Source organism: Octopus sinensis, linkage group LG10 (assembly GCF_006345805.1).
Source record: "Octopus sinensis linkage group LG10, ASM634580v1, whole genome shotgun sequence".
In the NCBI taxonomy this organism is placed as follows: domain Eukaryota; kingdom Metazoa; phylum Mollusca; class Cephalopoda; order Octopoda; family Octopodidae; genus Octopus; species Octopus sinensis.
In genome coordinates, this window is record NC_043006.1 from 83,494,044 (window position 1) to 83,518,215 (window position 24,172).

At 32.8% G+C, this 24,172-nt stretch overlaps 1 protein-coding gene across 9 annotated transcripts in view; it reads left to right on the forward strand.

Annotated features, from left to right (window-relative positions):
• Nucleotides 1–24,172, forward strand: part of LOC115216655 (FH1/FH2 domain-containing protein 3) — a 168,283-nt gene that overhangs the window by 50,390 nt on the left and 93,721 nt on the right. For 6 of the 9 annotated variants that reach the window (XM_029786153.2, XM_029786149.2, XM_029786150.2 and 3 more), the window contains 2 exons: nt 19,595–19,716; nt 23,147–23,167. In XM_029786153.2, the coding sequence (XP_029642013.1) occupies nt 19,595–19,716; nt 23,147–23,167 (143 nt within the window). The remainder of the gene's footprint in view (nt 1–19,594; nt 19,717–23,146; nt 23,168–24,172) is intronic. The other 3 variants (XM_029786152.2, XM_029786158.2, XM_029786157.2) reach the window with 1 other exon arrangement.

Below are 24,172 nucleotides of genomic sequence, written 5' to 3' on the forward strand. Positions count from 1 at the left end.
TGCACTCAATATATGTGTGTGCATATGCTCTCTCATACACATGCCTACACATTATTGTTGTTGCTATTATTATTATTATTATTATTATTATTATTATTATTATTATTATTATTAGGGGCGTATAGGCTAAGAGAACTAATCAATATCCATTCCAAGAAAAAAATAATAGCTTTTATTAATTTGATTCTTAAATATATCTGTTACATTTGAAATGAAATATAAACAGCAAAAGTTAAAATAATGTTAGCTGTTCAGAAGACGAAAAAGAGTAAAAAATAAAAAAAATTTTTTTATGAATCTAAACCCATTCATTTTCTATATATAATTATGCAGTATCTCATTTTAACAATATCTAATTTAGTTATTAGACTATTATAAGCTCCAATTTCAGAAAGAAATGCAGTACATTAATTCATAATGTAATTATGAAATCGTTATTTATAACATCAACTATAATGGTTTCTAAGAACCAGTTCAAAAAATATTTTCATTTTGTATCCTATGTGCTACAAATAATTTGGCTGAATATTTGCTTTGAGTTTTCACATGCACATGCTCTCTCTCTCTCTCACACACATACGCATTCTCTGTCTACATTTGTTTTTGCCATGCTATCATGTATTAGATAGTTACCACTATTTGCATAAATCTGGATTAAGATTTTTTTTCTGTAGGACCCATGTCACGACAAATGCTGTGAGACTCCCAGTGATATTTTCGATAACATTTCACTTAATTTCTGAGAGACCTCTGGCTGGCAGATACCCTTGGGTTGTACTTCTTAAGGCCCATATTTTAATCTAGCACTACCTGTACATCATATTTTCTCTGATTTACTGCCTAATTAGACAAGTAGCCTGCAATGTGGCTTGCAAAGTCCATGTGTTGTTTATACATTCCATCTTGGAAGTTGTGGTACCAGTGCCGGTGGCACGTAAAAGAACCATCCGAATGTGGCTGTTGCCAGTGCTACCCCGACTGGCCTCCGTGCTGGTGGCACGTCAAAAGCACCAACTGATCGTGGCCATTGCCAGCCTCGCCTGGCACGTAAAAAGCACCCACTACACTCACGGAGTGGTTGATGTTAGGAAGGGCATCCAGCTGTAGAAACACTGCCAGATCAGACTGGGCCTGGTGCAGCCTCCTGGCTTCCCAGACACCAGTCAAACCGTCCAACCCATGCTAGCATGGAAAGCGGACATTAAACGATGATAATGATGATCTTTTAGCATGATTCCTATGACTGTCATCAACCACTTTACAGAATGTACTGAGTGTTATTCATGATGTCACTGACACTAGAGATATTGACCATTGCAAACCAGAGTAATCAGTTCTCTTTACTCTGTATCAGTTCTTCTTTATTCAGAGGTGCTGTGCTACTAGAACAATGGCCTGCTATGTAATTTTCAGAATACACATCTCATTCAAGCATTCCAAACATTCTTTGATCTTGTAAATTACAAAGCAATCTTCCTGGTGCTGAACCATGAAGAGATTTTTAAAATTGGTACACTCTTTAAGGTGGGTGGTATATTGGTAAGAGACAAAGTAAGGTCGAAAGGTCTCTTCAGTCTTTCCAGGGTGCAAGATAACCTCTCTAGTGCTGGTGCCATTAAAAGATGCACCCAGTACACTCTGTAATGGTATTGGCATTTGGAAGGGCATCAAGTCATAGAAAGGGGCAGAATCAAGACATTGAAACATGATATCATCTTCCATATCTTCAGATCATACTGAGCCCAACTTGATCAATGCTGGTACAGGAAGTGGTTGTAAGATGGTGGTGTTAACAGCAGAAGTGGTGGCTTAGAATGTATAAATGTTCTCACATTTAATTTTCTTGGTAGGAATAATTGAGACGGTGAAGGGAGTACCTTGCCATAAGTTTGTTGTTTCTGTAATCTTTATTCAAACCTTTGGTTATCAACTTTGCAGCTTTATTTTCCCATATCAATAAAATAAGTATTGATAATATACAGAGTTTATTGATAGTATACTAATAATAATATATAAATTGGTTACTTCTATTCTCTTCCTTACAAAGAATTGTATTGAATCAAAAGAAATCAATATTAAAATATATATCCTGGCTGTGCAGTATTTTAAAAGGCTATAATTAAATAGTCTTGTTATTGATCTTTGAATATTATCCCCTTTAATGGTGAAATAAATTAAGGGACAATTTCATTGAGGTCTTGACCCCCAAATTTTAAGCCTTTTGTTACCATATTCATATTGAAATGCATCGCTTTTGTTTCATTTGCTTTTGAAAATACTGAAAAATTTAGTAAAATAACTTTCTCATTACTAAGTTGATGTTTGGAAAATAAATTAACATGAAATTTTTAATGAAGATTTTAATTTAGATTACTTTAAAGCAAGAAGTATGTTTTATAGAACCAGGTCTCAAATAAATTGGTATTAAAAGGGTTAAATTAATTACTTTGTTAAATATGCAATTCAGATTTACTTTGGATAAAAAGATATAGGTGTGGCTTATAGGAGCAGATATGGTTGTGTGGTAAGAACTTTGCTTCCCAACTACATGGTTTCAGATTCAGTCCCACTGTGTGGCACCTTGAGCAAATGTCTTCTGCAAGGGCTTTGTGCTTACCAAAGCCTTGTGAGTGGATTTGGTGGATGGAAATTGAAAGAAGCCCATCTTTATATATATATATATATAGGGAGAGTTTACGAAAAAAACAAAAGACGGAGACAAGTGGTGTACAAAACAAACAGATGTATTAGTATAACGCTCAGGAACAGAAAAAGTCTTTTACGTTTTGAGCCTACGCTCTTCTACAGAAAGGGGCACAGAAAAAACAAGGAGAGAAAAAAAATATATGTATACATGTGTGTGTGTCTTTGTGTCTGTGCTTACCCCCCACCATCACTTGACAACTGGTGTTGGTGTGTTTACATCCCTGTAATTTAGCAGTTCAGCAAAAGTCACTGATAGAATAAGTACTAAGCTTTAAAAACAAAAAAAAAAAAAGTTCTGGGGTCGATTCATTCAACTAAGTTTTTTCAAGGCAATGCCCCAGCATGGTCACGGTTACAGTCTAACAACTGAAACAAGTAAACAATAAAACATATACACCTATCTCTTAAACAGTTTATGTTTCAAAGTGTTTTGTTGAGAGTAATAACAAGTACAAAATATTTGAATTGCAGTGGGTGGAAACCTTGGTATTTTGTAACAACAGACTTTGAAAAATGTTATCTCTCCTTCGTCTCCGTGATATCATACACCTATTGACATTGTAATCATTGTTATATAATGTAGGTATATTACCGGGTGTGTTTTGTGATTACTAGTTACTAGTTGCAGTCTTTTTATTGTAAAAGAACTGATTTTCAAAATATCATAGGCCTTAAGTTTTTTAAAATTAAAACTAGCAGGTCCTTTTTTCTGTGTGTATGTAATAGTTCGTAGACCATTAAAAACAAACCAAACAGAAATTAGGCATTTAAGAGAAATCTGTTACAAAGCTCATTCACTCACTCAGTTCCTCTTTCTCCCCCCTCTCTCTCTCTCGTCTCTGTGATGATAGTATTAAACACAGACTGCTGCTATTATTTCTATATAATAATAACCACTATAAATGTTAGTTGATTGATTTCTCCAATCACGCTTTACACTATAGTGAGGGAGAAAGAGAATGATGCAGGATGAGTGCACATAATAGGCTTGGTGGCAGAAGGTGGAGAAGTGAGACTAAGTGACGGAGTAGTCATGGGAAGAGTTATACACACAATAAAGTTGTTTTATTTAATTTAAAGCTAATAGATGAAATAAGCACCACAGCCACTTTGTCCCAGGCAGAAACTGTAGGAGCTGCTCAGAGGTACTGCAGGCTCTTTTTCTGAATCCATAGCAAAGTCAGAAACTTTCCTGTAACATCAGCAGGTATCTCAGGCCATGTGCTTCACTCTAAGCCTGGATACTTCACTTGATTTGGGCAGTGAGGACTGAATTAGTCTTCACCTGCAGAAGGGTTCTACCTGCAGTCTCTTATCAACCACAGCCACCTTGGGTATTCATTTCATCATTTTGCATAAGCATCAATGCATTTGATAAAAGTATAATTATAAAAATGTACATTTATTGATATTACCCATGGTGGCAAAGGTATACTTCCAAAGTTACCTGTCATGTGATTGGTAAAACTCTTGTATATGTATAATATTTTTTTATTTTATTTCTTTTTGACAATGAATATTCTTTCTTAAAAACCAAAACAGCAAAAATCTTTATAAACTAAAACTAAGCAAAAGTGCAGTTGTTTTTTAATTGTTGCTGACTTGGCATGTTGCTAAATATCAATATATATATATATTAGGAGTGGCTGTGTGGTAAGTAGCTTGCTTATGAACCACATGGTTCCGGGTTCAGTCCCACTGCGTAGCACCTTGGGCAAGTGTCTTCTACTATAGCCTTGGGCTGACCAAAGCCTTGTGAGTGGATTTGGTAAATGGAAACTGAAAGAAGCCTGTCATATATATGTGTATATATATGTATGTGTGTGTGTATATGTTTGTGTGCCTGTGTTTGTCACCCCCAACATCGCTTAACAACCGATGCTGGTGTGTTCGTATCCCCATAACTTGGTGGTTCAGCAAAAGAGACTGACAGAATAAGTACTAGGCTTACAAAAGAATAAGTCCTGGGGTCGATTTGCTCGACTAAAGGCAGTGCTGCAGCATGGCTACAGTCAAATGACTGAAACAAGTAAAAAGAGTAATAAATATATATATATATATATATGGTATTTTTTTAACTTTGTTTTGTTTTGTTTTTGTTTTGTTCATTTTTTTTTCCTCTATATTTGGAAGTACTATATCTGTGAACTTATGCTACTGGCTGAACTACATGCAAACTATATGGTCATAAGTTCAAATTTTACTATAATCTTGCAAATAAGACATAGTTATTTTACACCAGTTTGCCTAACTGACAAAAAAACAGAAAACTGTTCTATTCCTATTTCACTAATGAGTAGTTAGGAGTGATAAAGGAATCTGGTTATAACAAAAATTTCACTAACTAAAACAACTTTATCATGCAAGATGTTGAGTTGACAAATTTTCTATTTACCGCACAACATCATATAGAGAAAAATCTACTCCATTCTATCTCATTGAAAATTCAGCCTTCATCATCATCGTTTAACGTCCGCTTTCCATGCTAGCATGGGCTTTTTTACATAATATATAGCTCAGTTCAGCTGTTCTGTAGGTAATGCTTACAATTTGATGCATATTCCAATTAAAACTTGCATTATCATTGATTTTACATAAATTTTTATGATGGTGGCATGGTTCCGACATCTCTGTGTTATTGATTTTTTTTTTCCCAACTTTGTTTTGTTTTCTTCTCTGAAATTATGCTTAACAGGACAGCATATTAACCCATAAAACCCTTGATGATTCACCACATGTCAGCATGTATTCATTAGGTCATTTTGCACCCCCTCCCATTTCCCTTATTTCTTCCTCTCATTCATTATTTTAGTCATGAATAGAACTTCCATGTGATATACTTATCAATTACATCACTCAGGTCTTCAATCAAACAATCCTTTTAGCAACTTTTTACAGGATTATGTTCTCAAATTCTAATACACCTAGAACAAGCCCTATACTGGGCAGTTAGCATCAAGTAGAAAGCTAGCTACTTAACATGATATCATGCAACACAGCATAGTTGATTTGAAGGTAGTGGCAAGGATTTGTGAGTGAAGTGCTAATTTAGATCTAGAATATATAATTGATGTACTGTTTCTTTAATCCTTTCCTTTCTATATTTCTCTTGAAATACACTGCCTTTGTTTTAATTAATTTTGAAAATATTGAAGAATTCAGTTAAATAGCTTTGTCATTATCCTTCACACAGACACACATACACACATACACAAGTGATAACATAGGTGCAAAATAAGGTGGAAAAAGTAGTACTCAAATACAAAAGGTAGAATAGAATACCATTTTATTAAAGCCCCCAAATTTCTTTACTAGTCTGTATCATCACAACTGCCAGGTGAACAGTCACATAAAACTCTGAGTAGCAGTTTTTGAAATTTTTTCAGCTTTGATAGAAGTGTGTGTGTGTGTGTATGTATGTGTGTGTGCGTGCGTGCATGCGTGCATGTTGTTGAGTTTTTATGTAGATTTTAAAGATTACTGTCTTTTTTTCCCCAACTGAACTAATTTTCTAAGGATAAAGGATTATTGTTTGGAATCTTGATAATCATTTAGTTCTACTTAGTTATTATTTTCCGTTTTAGTTCACAATACATAATTTTTTATAATTGTAAACCAATGAATTGAAAGTAAGTCATTAATGCAGTAAAGACTTGCATTATGAGTTTCAGGTGACAAATAACAAACTTCATGGTCATGAATTCAAACTTTTCTTAATGTTATTTTTTGTCCTTGGGCGAAGCACATGCTTACTTCATTTTGCTTGATCAACAACCTGTTTCATTGCTACATTGCGATTAATTGGTTAGCATTAGGAAATCTATCTAGCAGTAAAAACATTAACTGTTTTGATAACAAATAACCATGAAGACATCAAAATGTTGATGTAAAACTGGAGAATACTATATTTCAACTTTTTTCCGACAGTTTCCAAACTGGGTCCTAATGAGTTCCTGAGCTCCATAAAAAAAATTGTCAGGTTCCACAAGATAAGTTACCTCTTGATAAAATTTAATGAAAATTTATTTTATTTAAAAATGGTTAATTTCAAGAAGCATGGAATTTTTGAAGGATGTAACATCCTGACAGCTAAAACACAACATAAGTAGTTTATTCCATTCTTTGAAAATTTTGAACCTGATAAAAAAAAAAAAAATGTTTCCATAAGTCATCAGTCCTGCACTGGTTTCTGATTTAAGAATATTGTTTCATTTAAAACCTTATTAATATTTGGGTGGTGAAAGTCGTCTGTAAAATACTAAATAGTATGAGTGGGTTCTATGTTAAAGGCATCACAACAATATAAGTTTGAAAACTGTTTGTCCTCATCATCATCATTTTAATGTCCATTTTATCCCCATGCTTGTAAGGGTCAGATGGAATTTGTTGAAGCTGTCTTTCTATGGCTAGATGCCCTTTCTGTCACCAGCCCTCACCAAGGTAATATTTCCTCATAGTTGTCCATATTTTCATTGAAGATTAGAGACACTGCTAATATAACAGTGACTCTCATTTATAGTAATCACATGATGTCAACACAAGACTGGCCACAGACACACAGCAACAGACACACAGGCACATACACATATATATGCATATATACACATATTTGACAGATTTTTTTTTCAGTTTCCATCTTCTAAATCCACTCACAAGGCTTCTTTAGTTGGCAGCCAGGACTACAGTTGAAGTTGTCCAAGGTCTCACACAGTAGGATTGAGCCCAAAGTCATGTGGTTGGGAAACAAAGTTCTTAAGCACACACCCATTTCTCAATATTTAAAAGCTGTATAAGTCTCTCTCTCGAAAACAGTGAAATTATGTTGAAAATGAATATCCTCAAGAATATACGAAAAACAATCTGGTATCAATTAATCTGGTATTCTTCCAGAGACTCAATTAGATTATGTATTGATATTCCAATAGAGAATAAATAAAGTAAAATAAAAAAAAAATCTGATATAATCTATCTCTGTCAAATGAAATATATTACAGTTATTATTTTTGAAAATAACCGCCCAATCAAACAGTTGGTGTCTTGCAACTTCTCTTCCAGATGTTTGATTTGGTTAGCAGCAGTTTCTATGTACTCTTCCTGCTTTTTCCGGCTTGCCATTGAAACAAAAACAAAACTGCTTTTGTTTCTGCATGCTCTCTCTCTCTCTCTCTTTTTCTCTCTCTATGTCCAGTATGTATATTCAAAATCTGTTTCTAACAGCTGATGAATATATCAAAATAAAACGATTGGCTGTTAATATATATCAACATTTGCCCTTTTCATATAGTAACCGTTCTTTTGATGCATGTGGGTGTGTGTGGGTGTGTGTGGCTTGGCAAGCTGTTACAGTTGACTACCATTTGAAATAGCGGCATACTAAAATATATACACATATCTGCACACATACACATACATATATATATATCCATATATACAGTAAACTATGGTGACATACCAAAAATATACTAAAGAGGTACTGATAACGCTACTTTATTAATTAATGTTTTTGTGTCATTTTCTATATGAAATCCATAGTATTAACTTCTATTTCATGTAATCATGTCATTTTGTTTTCAACATTTACTGAATTTTTACCAACACTTTTCATTCAATCCACTTTCATCTTTTCTGAATCATTCAAATGTCTAGGGGTTTCTTTTCAAGATATATTTTAATGTTTTGTTTGTTATTGTTTTATTTATTTCATTGCTAAGAAAGTCATTAAGTGATTATTATTATTATTATTATTATTATTATTTTTATTATTATTATTATTATTATAAGGGTGGTGAGCTGACAGAATTGGTAGCACACCGGGTGAAATGTTTAGTTATTATTGTTATTATTATTATTATTATTATTATTTATTAAGGTGGTGAGCTGGCAGAATCATTAGTGCACCGAGCGAAATGCCTACCAGCATTTCATCCGTCTGTGTGTTCTGAGTTCAAATGCTGCCACGGTTGACTTTGCCTTTCATTCTTTCAGGGTTGATGAAATAAGTATTAGTTAGGTACTGGGGTCGATATAATCAACTAGCCCCTTCCCCCAAATTTCAGGCCTTGTACCTTTAGTAGAAGGGGTTATTATTATTATTATTATTATTATTATTATTATTATTATTATTATGCCGGCAAGCTAGCTGAATCATTAGCACACCTGTCAAAGTTCTTAGCAGCATTTCAACTGTATTTACATTCTGAGTTCAAATTCCACCTTTCATCCTTTCAGTACTCTTAATATAACCATGTATTCTTAATATAACCAATTAAGTACCAAATAAGTACCAGTTGAGTACTGGGATCAATGTAATTGACTTATCCCCTCCCCCAAAATTGCTAGCCTTGTGTCAAAATTTGAGATCATTATCACTATTATACCCAGGTGTATGAGAATTTAGCTGATGTTCAGAAGTTCTCAAAAGATTTCTTTTATACTTTGCTTTTTGTACTATACAAGTGATTCGACTTTTATATGTATATGTGTGTAAATGTATGTATGTAATGTATGTATGTAATGCATGTATTTAATGTGTATGTAATGTGTGTTCAATATCTTTCATATTTATATTATTTAAAGTTGAGAAGCTAAGACCGTGGCTCAAGCTACACCAAGGCTCTTGAGTCTCAGTTTTTTTATTTTGAATAATATATACTGTTATAGGATCTGATAATGAGGTACACAGTGCTTTTTGCAGCAACGTAGTTTCATAATTGAATTCTATTAAAATAAAATCTATCATAGATTGTGTTGCTTATGAATAATGAATGCTTGTTTAATAATTGGTTATATTAAGAATACATTAAGTTTATTTTTGTTACCATTTTTTTAATTTCTAAAGAAGAATTTTGTAGAATATCTGAGATGATGTAACCAATGAGATCAACTTAGTGCTTCACTTGTACTTCTTTCATAGACCTTTAGAAAGATAAAACATAAAGTCAACTCTGGCAGGATTTGAACTAAGAACTTAAGGCTCTGACTTGAATACTGCAGACTGTTTCCTTGGTTGTTCTATCAACAATATAATATTCTAAAACAATACAATGTGATGGGTATTGGCTAAGAGGTTACAGTTGAGTGAATACTAATTTAAAACTTATGCATATCTTATAGTTAGTAACTTGTGTATGAGCATTAGTTGTTCTTAATATTAATATTGATTTTTTTTGTGTTATATTGTTATGCAATGCTTTTTATAGCATAAAACAGCATATTGATAGAAATAGTGGAGTATTGTTTTGGTGGGGTGTTTTTTTCATTTGTTTGCTATGAAGGAAAGGCCTGAGTTCATGGCTTTCACAGGTCCTTCAAGGTCCAATGAGAGCAATGCAGTTAAGAAATTTAAGGGTTTCATTGAATAGTTGCAAGTTGTCAGCTGCAGGGAAAACATGAGCAAAGAGAGAATGCCAGAAAGATAATGTTAAACAAAATATTATTATGATTAACATTTACAACATGGTAATTAAAAAAAAAAAATTCAAGGAGGGGACTTTAAAACTTCAAATTCATGTCAGGTCAGTCATGAGGTTTTTATACTTTGAGACATGATCTGATTGCATACCAGGTTGCTTAGCCTACTAGAAACACCAGCCAAGTCTCCTTCAAATAACATACTACAATTTTGGGGAAAGGAAGGGACATTTTAAATAATATGGTCTTAGATATACTGGTAGAAAAATGAAATGGTCATGTTAGAAATGTTTTTATATTTTTTTGTTGCTCCAACTCACTCACCATATGCAATCCTTGATCCCAGTTTACACCTCCCTGTAACTTGAGTATACCCCCATCACATCTTATGTCCATCCTCTCTCCCTGTTTCTCTCCTACACAGCCATATATCTCTTTTATTGCAAGATGCCTATATCTGTCCTTCTTCTCCTACTGTAACCTCTCATCTGACACCTTCGTCAATACTACTGCCCCCCCCCCACCATCCCTCAACTGAAGAAGTATTGTCATGTAAATTATTCAGTGACCTCACTGCTACTGGTGTCACATAAAAAGCACCCTGTACACTTTGTAAAGTGGTTGTTGTTATGAAATGCATCCAGCCATGGAACCCATGTAAAAGTATGGTTTCTATGGCTTTGGCAGGAGCAGTTTGGTGTAGTTTTCTGACTTTCCAGCTTAATTCAAACTATTCAACACATACCACCATGGAAAACATATGTTAGCTGATGATGATGATGATGATTATATTAGGAAGGGCTTCCAGCCATAGAAACCATGGCAAAGCAGACAGTAGAGCTTGACACAAATTTCTAACTTTAACCTGTTAGAAAGTTCTGAGTTTAAATTCCCCCAAGGTTGACTTTACGTTTTATCCTTTCAAGGTCGATAAACTAAGTACCAGTCAAGTACTAGGGTCAATGTGATTGATTTCTCCCTCCCCACCAAAATTCAGTCCTTGTGCCTGTAGTGGAAAGGATTATTATTATTATTATTATTATTATTATTATTATTATTATTATTATACAATGAATGACAAAATTTGTGATGCATCAGATAGAATACTTAAATCATACTTGAATTCTCTTGCTGTAGTCTCAGACAAGACTTACTACTCTCCTCATCTCATTCTAGTCTTTTTTTTTTGTTCTTTTTGAGGATATCAGTTTTCTTTTTTATCACTTTATATTTGAAATGATTTTGTAAAGAATAATAGCATTGTACTCTAAATGAGGCTTGTGCTAAAATCTGTTTTTGCAGTATTAGTGCCATTATAACTGAAGACAAACTATATATCAAACAGAAAGGAGATATGCTATGATAGTTTAAACAATAAAATTCAGGTCAGTGAAGCCAGCAGATATCAAAAGAAATTGGTAGCTACTTCTACACAAGAGGACCTCGTTAAAAACTGTATGAACTGAACAAATCTTTTGAGAACCGATGCTTAAATTAATACTGTGAAGTTGAGGTCAATGGTGGTCAGAAAGAAACAAAAGAAATAAAAAGAAAACGATATTAGAAGAGATGTTTTATGTTAAAATAAGAAGCACGCCTTGAACTTAGCACTGACATCAGCAACACTAAAGAGAATTAAACTGAGGTCAGCTTTAAGTTCAAAGTCACTAAACTAATTTGGATGAATGTGTAAAATAAGGAAATCTCCACAATTTTAAATGAAGAGATGTACATGGTGAATATGTGTGTTTTACTTGAATACAACTTACCATTAATTTTGTTTGTGTTTTATTATTAAAATGCAGTTTTATATTTTTATTGGTCAGTTACTTTTTAAAGTTTCTTTAAAACCAATCATTGTTATTTATGGTGATATTAAGTTCTCTGAGCAATTATATATTTTTAAGCTGAGGATGAATGGTTCTTAATGTTAGATTATGCTTCTAATTTATATGACGAAAATGTGGATAACTCAGTTGGTAAGCTATTTGACAACTGGTCAGGAGGTTAATGGTTCACATCCTCTCACCAACACTGTATTGTGTCCATGACTAAGACACTTAGCTCAATGGACAAATCCCTCTAGTGCTAAATATATAATGTAACAAGCCTATGGGAGAAACTCTACAAGTCATTCAGCCTGCTCGAAATTGCAGACAAATTTCCCTTAAATGACAGACTCATATTTTTAAAAAAAGCACACATTTGATTAGGTTTATATACACTATGTCATAAAAAATAAATGAGGATCAATTATTAAAACTATGTGCCATGAGTTGTATATTTTGAAAATGCAGGTAACAGCTGCACTATAAGATCGATGAATGATTGATTAACTCTGTAATGCGAAGTTCAAATATTCCTGCTCAGTATCATATCAGAGAGAGAGAGAGAGAGACTTGCTTAACCCTTTTATTGCCAAATTTTCATTAAAATACACTAACTTTGTTTCAATTAACTTTGAAAATAATGAAGTATTTAGTAAAATAACTTTATTAGTAAGCTCTAGTGTTAGGAGCAGAAATCAACATGAAGTTTTTGATGAAAGGTTTTAATTTAAAACATTTAAAAACAGGAAGTTTATATCATAGGACAAAGGGTGGCCTCAGGTGCATTGATACCAAAACAGTTAATGCTATAGAAACTAGCAATTTTCATAAGTTCTATGGTTCCTTGTGATTTGGATTCCACTAAAATTATCCAATGCTTCGTTTGTACAAACTTGCTATTAAACTTCATGTATCTCAACTTCAGAATCTCACACTGCAACACTGACTACTGACAAAATTTACATACACACATTAATTAGTCAGTGTCCCATCTGCTCACCATTTGTGAAGTGTGCCTCTCTACCCATTTACTTCTAAGTGCCATAGGTTAAGAATTAAGTGTCTTTGCCAGGTACATAGTGCAATGCTAAGGACAAGATAAGAACCCTCATCTCATCATTTGGTGAGTGGTAGACTGAACTATTATTATGGAAACCAACTACAGCTCTCTTTTCCTTTTGTACAATTCATCATCACCATCATGCATTAGGGTCTCAGTGGCCATATTCCTCCACTGTGATACAGTAGAAGTGGTTATCTTAGAGTAAAGGGATGCTGTGAGTGATCTCCTACATAATTCTCACAAAACAGCACAACTGATTCTGAGAGAAAAGTATCAGCCCTTGTTCTTAGCTAGTACTTTATTTTAGTGATACCAGAAGGATGAAAACCAGAATTGATATTAGGCAGAATTCAAACTCATGATGCAAAGAACTGGAACAAATACAGCATGGCATTTGTCTGACGCTCTAACAATTCTGCTCGTTAACTGCTGCTCTTAATGCATAATTATATTATTTGTTTTGAAAATTTATTCAAAGAATCAATAGTGAAGGCATTACTATCAAGTTTGTTCCAATGCTTGAAGCTAGAGACCGTTTTTTCCTCTCATTGAACAGCTTGAAATCAGGATACCACCTACTAAGTGCTAAAACATTTGCTCTTAATTTACACCGATTGATTAGTAGCTACTTTGGTTTTGTGTGTGCATGTGTGTGTGTGTTTGGTAATGTTGAAAAAATACACAGGGGATGTGTGTGCATGCCTACCTGTGTGAGCCTGCCTCTGTATGTATGTGTGTGTGTGTGTGTGTGTGCGCCTGCCTCAGTATTGTGAACATATGTGTTCCTACCTGTATGTTGTATTCATGTGTATGTTTGCTTCTGTGTGCGTATGTGTGTACACTGCTAATCAATTGCATTATCTTGTTATTTTTTGGGAACCAAAAAAAAAGTAACCCTCCTGTTTTTTTATTTTATGCTTGTAAGTTTGCTGCTAATACTTAAGCTTTTTGGTCTGTTTTGAAATCAATTATTAAGACAAACTAAGTGTTATAAAAAACAGTCTTTTATGAATTCTTTATAAAAAAATTAAAAAAACATGACTCCTTCAGATGTTGGAAACTTGTGGTTAAGTGAGATTGATATTCATTGGAATTGATAGATTAATCAATGTTGCTCTAGTTTTATCATAGAATGTTTATGAAATTTACAAATCTTAAGAATAGCATTTATACTGCCATGTCTTACTTGATTTATACCTGTCAGGCACACATCTATACCTGTTTTAATTTGATTCATATGTTGACAGTTGCCTCTCTTTAAATTGGATATTTTTGTTAACCCTTTTGTTACCATATTCCTGTTGGAATAAACTGAATTTGTTTTAGCTTTAAAAATGTCGAAGTATTTTGTAAAATAACTTTGTCGTTATTAAATGAAATTTTGTTGGAAGGTTTTAGTTTAGATCACTTCAAAACAGGAGGCTTGTGTTATAGAATCAGGTACAGTCTTGAACTGACATCAAAAAGGTTAAAGTGATTTTCGTTTTTTAAGCAGTTTCAAAATAAAACGACATTTAACTGATAGTATTGTATCTGAAGTTCATATTCTCACCTTTTAGATATTCTTTATAAATGTTATTTTCATATATATCTATTAAGATATATTACTACTGCAGGTTCTAAAATTAAATCTTGACAGCTTGTACTTCATCTAATGGTAAATTAGTTCCGTTGAAAATTTCCGTTTCTTTTTACATTGAAATCAAAGGTAGTAATTTTAATTGTTTCAATGATTGTGTTTCCATTTTTAACTAATCCAGTTAACTAATTATCATCTTAATTTTAAGTAACTGACTCAGAAATCACAACATATCTTTTAGGTACTACTTGCTCATCAAATGGCTATTTTGAATTCTCTTTTCTAATGTAACCACCAAGTGAATGATCATCTCAGTTTCATGTAATTTGTAGTATGAAATACGTTTGTGAGTATATATCTTTCACCAATGTGAATTGATGAAAAAGACATTGAAATAGGTTTTATGGGTAAAGTCCTTTAAGATCATTGTTCTGCATCAGATTACAGATACCGTTACAAGACTTCAGATCCAGTGATTGACCTGTTAGAGATTTGTACCTAACAGTATGATAAGCACCAACTGATCGTGGCCATTGCCAGCCTTGCCTGGCACCTGTGCCGGTGGCACATAAAATGCACCCACTACACTCACGGAGTGGTTGGTGTTAGGAAGGGCATCCAGCTGTAGAAACACTGCCAGATCAGACTGGGCTTGGTGCAGCCTCCTGGCTTCCCAGACCCCGGTCGAACCGTCCAACCCATGCTAGCATGGAAGGCGGACGTTAAACAATGATGATGATGATGATGATATCTACCCCTTGCTTTCTTTCTCTTGCAGTTTTTACATTATCCTGTTGTAGCATTTTGCCAACCTGATTGTACTCAGCAAATTTAGTTTTGATTTTTCTAGTTATCACTGTGATACCAGTAAATTCTACTTCCAATTTGGTAGTCATCAGTACATTTTGGTACTCCAGTTTGCTAGTCACCAACATATTTTAAACATCTTTACAGAAAAAGGCTATATTACTTTACTTCAAACATACCAAATTACAACAAATGATTGTGAAAACATAAAAAAAGAAAACCTTTTTTTGTAAATATATTTGTGTTATTTTAGTAATACTTAAATATCTTTTTAACTCTGTATTCTCTAAGGCTTGGTAAATTTATGGCTATTGACAAAAAAAATCTTGTATTTATAGCTTTGCACATGTGTTCTTCAGAGATAGTCATGTTTGTAAATTCCTGTCAGGTTTTCTATACACAGATTTTAATTTTATGATATCTGATAACCCACCACCATCACACTACCATCTTCTGTATAAGTTAGTGTGAGATGAAGATGGGAGAGTTTAGGCATTCATTTGGGGAGGTGAGATGAGGTTGGGGGAGGGCTAAGAAAATAATATTCTTCTAAGATTTTAAACAAATATACATCACAAGATAATTTCATATGAATATTAATGTTTTTCTATTGTGTAGCTAGTTATACATTTTCTTATTGTAAGAAATGTTAATATTTTTATAAATAATGATCTAAAATTTAGGCACAGACATACACATTTCTTGGTGAAAAGATATTTTGCATTAAAATAATTTATATTTGATTGGCATTTATTTTATTAATCTCACAAAGAAGAAAAGCACAGTCTAGAATGAGACTTGAATTTAAACACTGCAAGACATCCAACCCTCTCCTGCTTCTACCATTCACTACCATTATTTTACATAATCATGGTGATGACTTCTGACTTTGCAAAAGGCCACAGTTTATAGGGTGGGCAGCAAGGAGTACAAACAATTGGATCAACCATAAGACATTACTTATTGTATTAATATTGCAATGGAATGGAGAGTAAACACATCCCATGGGGAATTAAACTCAGCATATTAAGGAACACGAACTTACAGTGGGGTTTGAACTCAGACTGTAAAGGGCCATAACTAGATACTGAAAAGGCCCATGCTTGCAGTACACAACATGTCATAACCAAAATAGCTACAAAATGTGCGGGTATCATCATTATTGTTTTTAACATCTACTTTTCTATGCTTGCATGGGTTGGATGGAATTGTTTGAAAGCATATTTTCTATTGTTGGATGCTCTTCCTGTCACCAACTCTCACTTGTCTCCAGACAGGAGACTACTGACATTAGAAAGATGAAAGACAAAGTTAACTTCTGCCATAAATATTTCAAGTTACACCTTTCGTCATACAACAAATAACACAATACTAATAACAATTATAGCAACAGTAAATACACACACACACACACGTGTGTATGTATATATATATATATATATATATATATATATGTTATTAATGGCAAATGAATGAGAAAGGAGTGCTCAATACATTTTGTAGAGATATAATTTTTTATTAAAACTCAAGCTGAGAGTTTATCTGATAATTGCACTGGCGTGAAATTCAAGTTACGAGACAAACTTTTAACTTTAGTTTTAGTTATATATATGTATATATATATCAAATTTATAGAAAAACAAAGATGAAGACAGGTGTAGGAACAACAAGCAAGTGTATTAGTTTGTCATTCGGGGAAAAATGGAAAAGTCTTTTACATTTCGAGCCTACACTTTTTGACAAAAATGAATAAGAGGAAATGAATAGAGAGAGAATGAAAAGAACATGTTGAGCTTAGTGGTTCAACATGGCCAAAACAGTTTGATTCAAATTCCATGGTACTTAAAGTTTCAAACCATGAGATGATGCTTTATATATATGATGCTTTTATATATATATAAAAGGGAATTTATCAAATTCAAATTCAGTTTAATATAAATACCCAAATAGCTAATATAACATTTACACCAAGAAATTAAATTCATGTTCACACTTTTCATGTTAAATATTGCATTTTCTAAAATGTCATTTACTTTAATAAAATTTTGATATCTGAATGAATATATATATGAATATGAGCGAATGTGAACTTTGATAATATTCTGGCTATCTTTTTTTTCTTCTCTCAGAAATATGTTATCTAATAAATTGTTAAAATTTTAGAAATAATTATTTGTGTATATCATATTTAGAAATGAAAGGATTAAAGTGATATAATCAAATTATGAGCATAGTTCAAACAACTCGACCTAGCTCCCCTCAAACATCAATGACATTCTCATTAGTTTATAATGAAACCAGCGTTATTTTTGTTATACGTTTACTCCCACTTATCTCAAACTGGTACGCGTTTGCATGCTGTAAATTCTGTGTACCGGAACAAGAATTTTATCTACAGCTTAACTGATATGCTGATAACCAAATTAATCTATTACTCTAGATTTATAAGCCAAAGAGGGTGTCTCTGCATCATCATTTGACCTGCTAGAAATAGCAAACAAATTTTTTTCAAATCATACCCTATCTTCTTGAAAAAAAGTAACAAACGATACATTGGGTAATAGTCCTAGATACCCTTAAAGACATGTTGCTCATGGTTGGAAGGTCTTTAATCTAATTATGATTTCTTTTATTTCATGACAAATATTGTTTCATAGCTTGCTTTACAAAATTTCATTTTTCTTGTGGGATTTGTTGAATTTTGTGGGGGGTCAAACTGTCAATAAAAAACAAGCACTGTTTACATTTCACTTCAACTACAAGATCTATGATATGAACAGTAAATATGGAATAAGTGCTGAGGAGAAAGATATGCTTCGGGATCACATAGTCATTTATAAGGTCCCAGATTGTGACAAAAGGACTTGGACAGACTAATCAATTAACCACTGAAATAAAGCATGACCAATGTATGTGTGCATTTATTAGCATTATGACCTTCTCAAAATACAGCAATAAATATCTTCTTCATTTCTATTATAATTGAGTTTTTCATAGAACAGTTCTTTCTAATTCATTAGTTCAAGTAAGTAGGTGTGGAAAAATATAAGTTAACCCCTTAATGGATCAATTATTCTGACATGGCATTTCATTACAAAGCATATTTTTTTATTTCCTTTTATATACAATGACACAAAACAAATAAACTCATTTGAGTGCTAAAATTAAAAGTTAATTTTGACCGAGTATACTCGTCTGGTTCTAAAAGGATACATTTGCAATGCACGAGTAAACTCAGGATAATCCATTAAGGGGTTAAACGAATAAATGATGGTTATAATCAAAATCTTCAAGGAGAACAGTCTTGTTTGTTATACATACTCTATCACTTCCAATTTATGCTGACTGGTTGACTTTTGCGAACATTTCCCAAAGTACAGGAATAGTGAAAGAGCCTTGTCCTGCAAATAATATCACATCCATTTAATTCATTGTAAACATGCTTAACAAGATGTCTCTTTATAAAAAAATGTTAATAGATTATAGCTATTTTGGCTGAGATAACTAAGGTGGTATGTTTATGGGAAACACATTGATAAAAAGAATTAGGTGAGTTTGTATGCATGTGTGTGTGTATGTGTATATATATATATATATATATATATATTATATATATATATATATATATATATAAATCTCAAACATTAATAATCTGAACAGAAACAGTTTGAAATTAAACTAGGTGGGAAGAAAGTTACTGATTTGATCTCTAACCTAGATCAGCATGGTAAAGCAGGTTTCTGAGATATAAACGGAGAGGAAAAAATGCAGATAACTATTTCAAGTTGTTACCCTCTAATAAATTGAGGTTGATGATAAGCTAAGTGGTAGTAATGAAATCCAACTATGACAGTCACATCTGGATTGCAAATGAAAGGGTACATAATGTGTAACATTGTATATATATATATATCGTATATGACACTCTTAGCTTTTAGGTCAGTTTTGTGGCTTTCTGCTGATTTGAAAATATTAGAAAAGTATATTATATACTCATGAGTTGTGTTTTTTATTTCTCCTTTTTTGTCCCCACCACTTTTCATCGTTCCCCACCTCCATTTTCCTTTCTTTCCTCTTTTTGATAGAGGACTAGTGCCCGAAATGTTAAGACTTTCCCTTCCTCTCAACTGTTATAAATGTAACGGTTATAAATGTAACCATTTTCCCTTACCATATTTATAAATTTTCTATTTATTACAGTTGGATGATTGTGCCTTACAAATATTCCGTTACCGAACTGGTGTCAGTGAATATGGAACCTATTTGGATTTGGAGTCCACCCTAGCCGAGCAGGCCGAAGAATTAGAGGGATTTGTGGATAAGTAAGTTTTATAAACTCCTTTTTTATCTAACTCAATGCATGCCAATGATCAAAATCTGATGATCAGAACCAGAAAGACAAAATCCACAATAATTTCATTTTATATACTTGTTCTTCCATTTATGTAAATTCTGTAATTAATGTATATATAACTATGTATTAAAACTATTAAAATATCAACTTTCAGCTGCTTTTACTTGAAGCTATGGTAACTTAAAAGTGCAACACTGATGATGTATAAATGTCAAATTGCAGTAAAAAGTTGTGAATATGATTTAGTAAAATGGAAACTTCTTTATCTACCAGATGTGAATTAGAATGGATTTTTTTTCTCTTCCTAATAGGAATTCATTTTATTTTAGAGACCTCATAATGTAGCTAAATGGAATTAGAAGTCAATATATCTTTCAAAAGATATTTTTTTAAGAGAAACTTCTATCAAAGTTCCACTTGAGTAGAAGTTTTTATTTGTTTAATTTGTACAGAAAATAGCTAAAGAGATGGTGATCTAATTCTAAATGGAAGCATGAAAGTAGTTCTTGACAGTGCGTAGTAGGAGTAGTAGTAACATTTTTTTTCTTTTGCTTAGATATTCTGTGATTAAATACCTTACTAAGATAAATTACAGACACCAATATTAATATTTGGATATTAGACATGGAACTGGATTACATGTTTTATACTGTACCTTGTTTGGTGTCCCTCTGTTATGTGTTAAATTTGTTATAGTATCTTCTTAATTACCCCATCACTACTCCTATTTTGCTAACTATGTGCTTAGGAAATAAAATTCTATTACATATTAACTGGCTGTGTGCTTCAAAATTATCTAGCTGAGCCTACCACCTTGTTTTGATTCTTTGACTGATGCTCTTTCACATGAGAAAGGGATGAATATCAAACAGTCTGATTATACTTTGTATAGTCAAAAATGTTATGTGTAGCCTCTTTATGGTAGAGAGGAAACTAACATTGGATTCTTGAGTCTTAGATTTATATCATAATAGCATGCTTATAAGGTCACAAAGTGACAGATATTTGCTACTGATGAACCTAATAGGCAGAAATTTGGATCTAGCAATTTCACCACCAATGCTGAGTGATTTTTTACCTGCATTCCTAACAGAATACATCTATAAGAGATAATTTCTCAGGGCATGTATCACTGTTCAGAAGACTTCCAACATATATACATTCTAAGTATGTATGCAGACTGCTAATGCACAAATGTTTATATTTTGATGGAAAACAATGAACACAGACTTACCAAAGATTTCTATTTGAATTAAGAATTTACTACGAATGCTGGTTGTCAATTGAAGGTTTCTATTATCAAATATATTGTTATACTGTGAAATACCCAATACAGGAGTAATGTAGATTAAATATTTTCTGCAGCATAGTTGCTTTTAAATATATACTACTTTTGGTTTAGTTCTTTTTAGCTTTTCAATTTGTTTTAACCATTATTTCCATGCTGGAGCACTGCCTCTTATACAGGAATCACCATCTCTTGAAGAAATGAAGTCAATATGCATTCTATTAACAGTATTTAAAATAACATCTTTCACCAAACATCAAACAACATAATCACATATGATGTATATGTAAATGTATTGTGAAGATAGTTATGGATTGAAATATATATTAATCATAAACCCAACCCTAGCAATGTTTATTCTTCATGGGCTCTCTTTAGGCCCAGTACATGTATTATGTGCTTTCTGAATCCAGTATACAACTTTATAAGCACTTTGTTGTATGCAGAATGAAGTGACATTTCACCAAACATCTTCTGAGATTTTATCATATCTTATGCCATACTTGCATATGGTGTAATATTTTACATATTTCATAAGTATGTAAACATACTTTGGACTTAATCTGAAGAAAATTTTTGATTATTTACATATTTTTGGGATTGGCTAGGAATAAAGTTTAATTGATGTTAATGATTGGAGTACAAGAAGAAAAACAAATTACAAAGTTTATGATATTCAAAACTTGTAAAATATTTTGTTTCAATGTTATGTAATAAAAATTTAAACCTAGTTATTTTCTCTACTTCAATTTGGAAGGAAGTTACATATCTCATAATTTATCTTTGAGAGCATAAAACCCTAAAGAATTTAGGAATTAATTAGCAAGAGTTATTATTATCATTATTATTATTAAGGCAGCAAGCTAGCAGAAATGTTACCATGCTGGACAAAATGCTTAACAATATTTTGTCTGTTTTCACATTCTGAGTTCAAATTCTGCTGTGGTTGACTTTGCCTTTCATCCTTTTGAGGCTGATAAAATAAGTCTCAGTTGAATACTGGTGTCGATGTAATCAACTATCCCTCTCCCCAAAGTTTCAGGCCTGGTGCCTATAATAGAAAGGATTATTATTATTACCATTACAACTACTACTACTAAGGTGACAAGCTGGTAGAATCATGAGTAAGTTGGACAAAATGCTTAACTGCATTTCTTTTGGCTTTATAATCGAAATCGAATTGAACCAGCCAGGATCCCTGGTCTGGTGGTACGTAAAAAGCACTATCCGACTCGTGGCCGATGCCAGCACCGCCTCGACTGGCTTCCGTGCCGGTGGCACATAAAATACACCAATCTGACCGTGGCCGTTGCCAGCCCCGCCTGGCACCTGTGCAGGTGGCACGTAAAAAGCACCCACTACACTCACGGAGTGGTTGGCGTTAGGAAGGGCATCCAGCTGTAGAAACATTGCCAAATTAGACTGGAGCCTGGTGCAGCCTTCTGGCTTCCCAGAACCCCGGTCGAACCGTCCAACCCATGCTAGCATGGAGAACGGACGTTAAACGACGATGATGATGATGATGATGTTCTGAGTTCAAATTCTACCAAGGTAAACTTTTCTTTTCATCCTGTTGGATTCAAAAAAATAAGTACCTGTTGATCACTGGTTCAATGTAATCCACTTACTGCTCCTCTAAAATTGCCTGTCATTTGCAAAAAGTTAGGAAGAATTATTATTATTATTATTATTATTATATTATTATTATTATTATTATTATTATAAGGGTGGTGAGCTGACAGAATTGGTAGCACACCGGGTGAAATGCTTAGTGGTATTTTGTCTGTGGCTACATTTGGAGTTCAAATTCCGCCGAGATCGACTTTGACTTTCATTTTTTTGGGTCAATTAAATAAGTACCAGTTATGCACTGGGGTCGATGTATTCAACTTAATCCCTTCCCCCAAATTTGAGGTCTAGTGCTTCCAGTAGAAAGGATTATGATTATTATTATTATTAAAACTATGCCATTCTTATTCACATGATGCATGATGGTTCTGATCTAATTCTCTATTATTTTAGTATATCTGGAATCACGATAACGATGTTCCTTTGGTTATTTGTACTATAAACATTTTTGGTTGTTCTTTATCTTTTTTGTTTTTGCTAGGAGGTCATCAAGAGAGCAAAGGTATGTATCTAGAAGGTTCTCTTTGCCCGACTTTAGTAGCTGAGCAGTTTCATAGCCAAGACTTCTCCTTTGATATTAAACCCACTTATGATCCCTATATTATCTCTTCTTCAGCTTTTATTTATATTATTGTTAATGAACACATGTCCCAAACATTTTGAAGTTACCATATATATAATATATATATTATATAATTTTTATATATATATATTATATGTATATTATATGTGTTATACGTATATATGCATTTTATATGTAAGATTTTACTGATAGTGACTTTGAAGTTCCATCACGGTTTAAATAATGGTTTATTCATAAAATTTGAATAAGCCATACTTGGCAAAGCATCAAATTCACTACCAATAAAATAATTTTAAATATTGGACACTGTACACATGTATTAAGTCCTTTATTCAGTAAAATTTTAAGTGTTTTTATGCATATGGAAACACTCATTTTAATGCTTTATATATATATATATATATATATATATATAAAGTTTTACTTACTAAATCAGTTTAGTAATATTCTTTAAAATAAGTTGAAGAAAAATATTGCCTGATGAATTCATGAATTTCCCTGTCTCCAAATTCTTTACTGTATGATTTTTCCCCCCAGCCTCTTTTGAATTTTTCTTTGTAAACCAGATACAAAATAGCACTGTCATAAGTTAGTACTGTATTATTTTGAACCCATCAAAGAACATTGCCAATATTGTTCTGATTACTAACAACTTCATTGTACATTGTCATCCTCAATATACCAACTATGTTTTTGAAATGCAAATTATTTTCCATCAACATTTTAAAATAAATAAGTTTAAGGATTTAATAGTAAACATAAAAGAAGCTGGGATCTTTTCGGTTTGAACGGCAGTTTTTTCTAGCGGTGTCATATGAAATTGTCACCCATAATTATGAGCCTAGTATCGATCTATTGCATTTCAATCTGTTTTAGGGGTGGGGGGAAGGGTATCTTTTTTTCTTCACAAATGTAAATAAACCC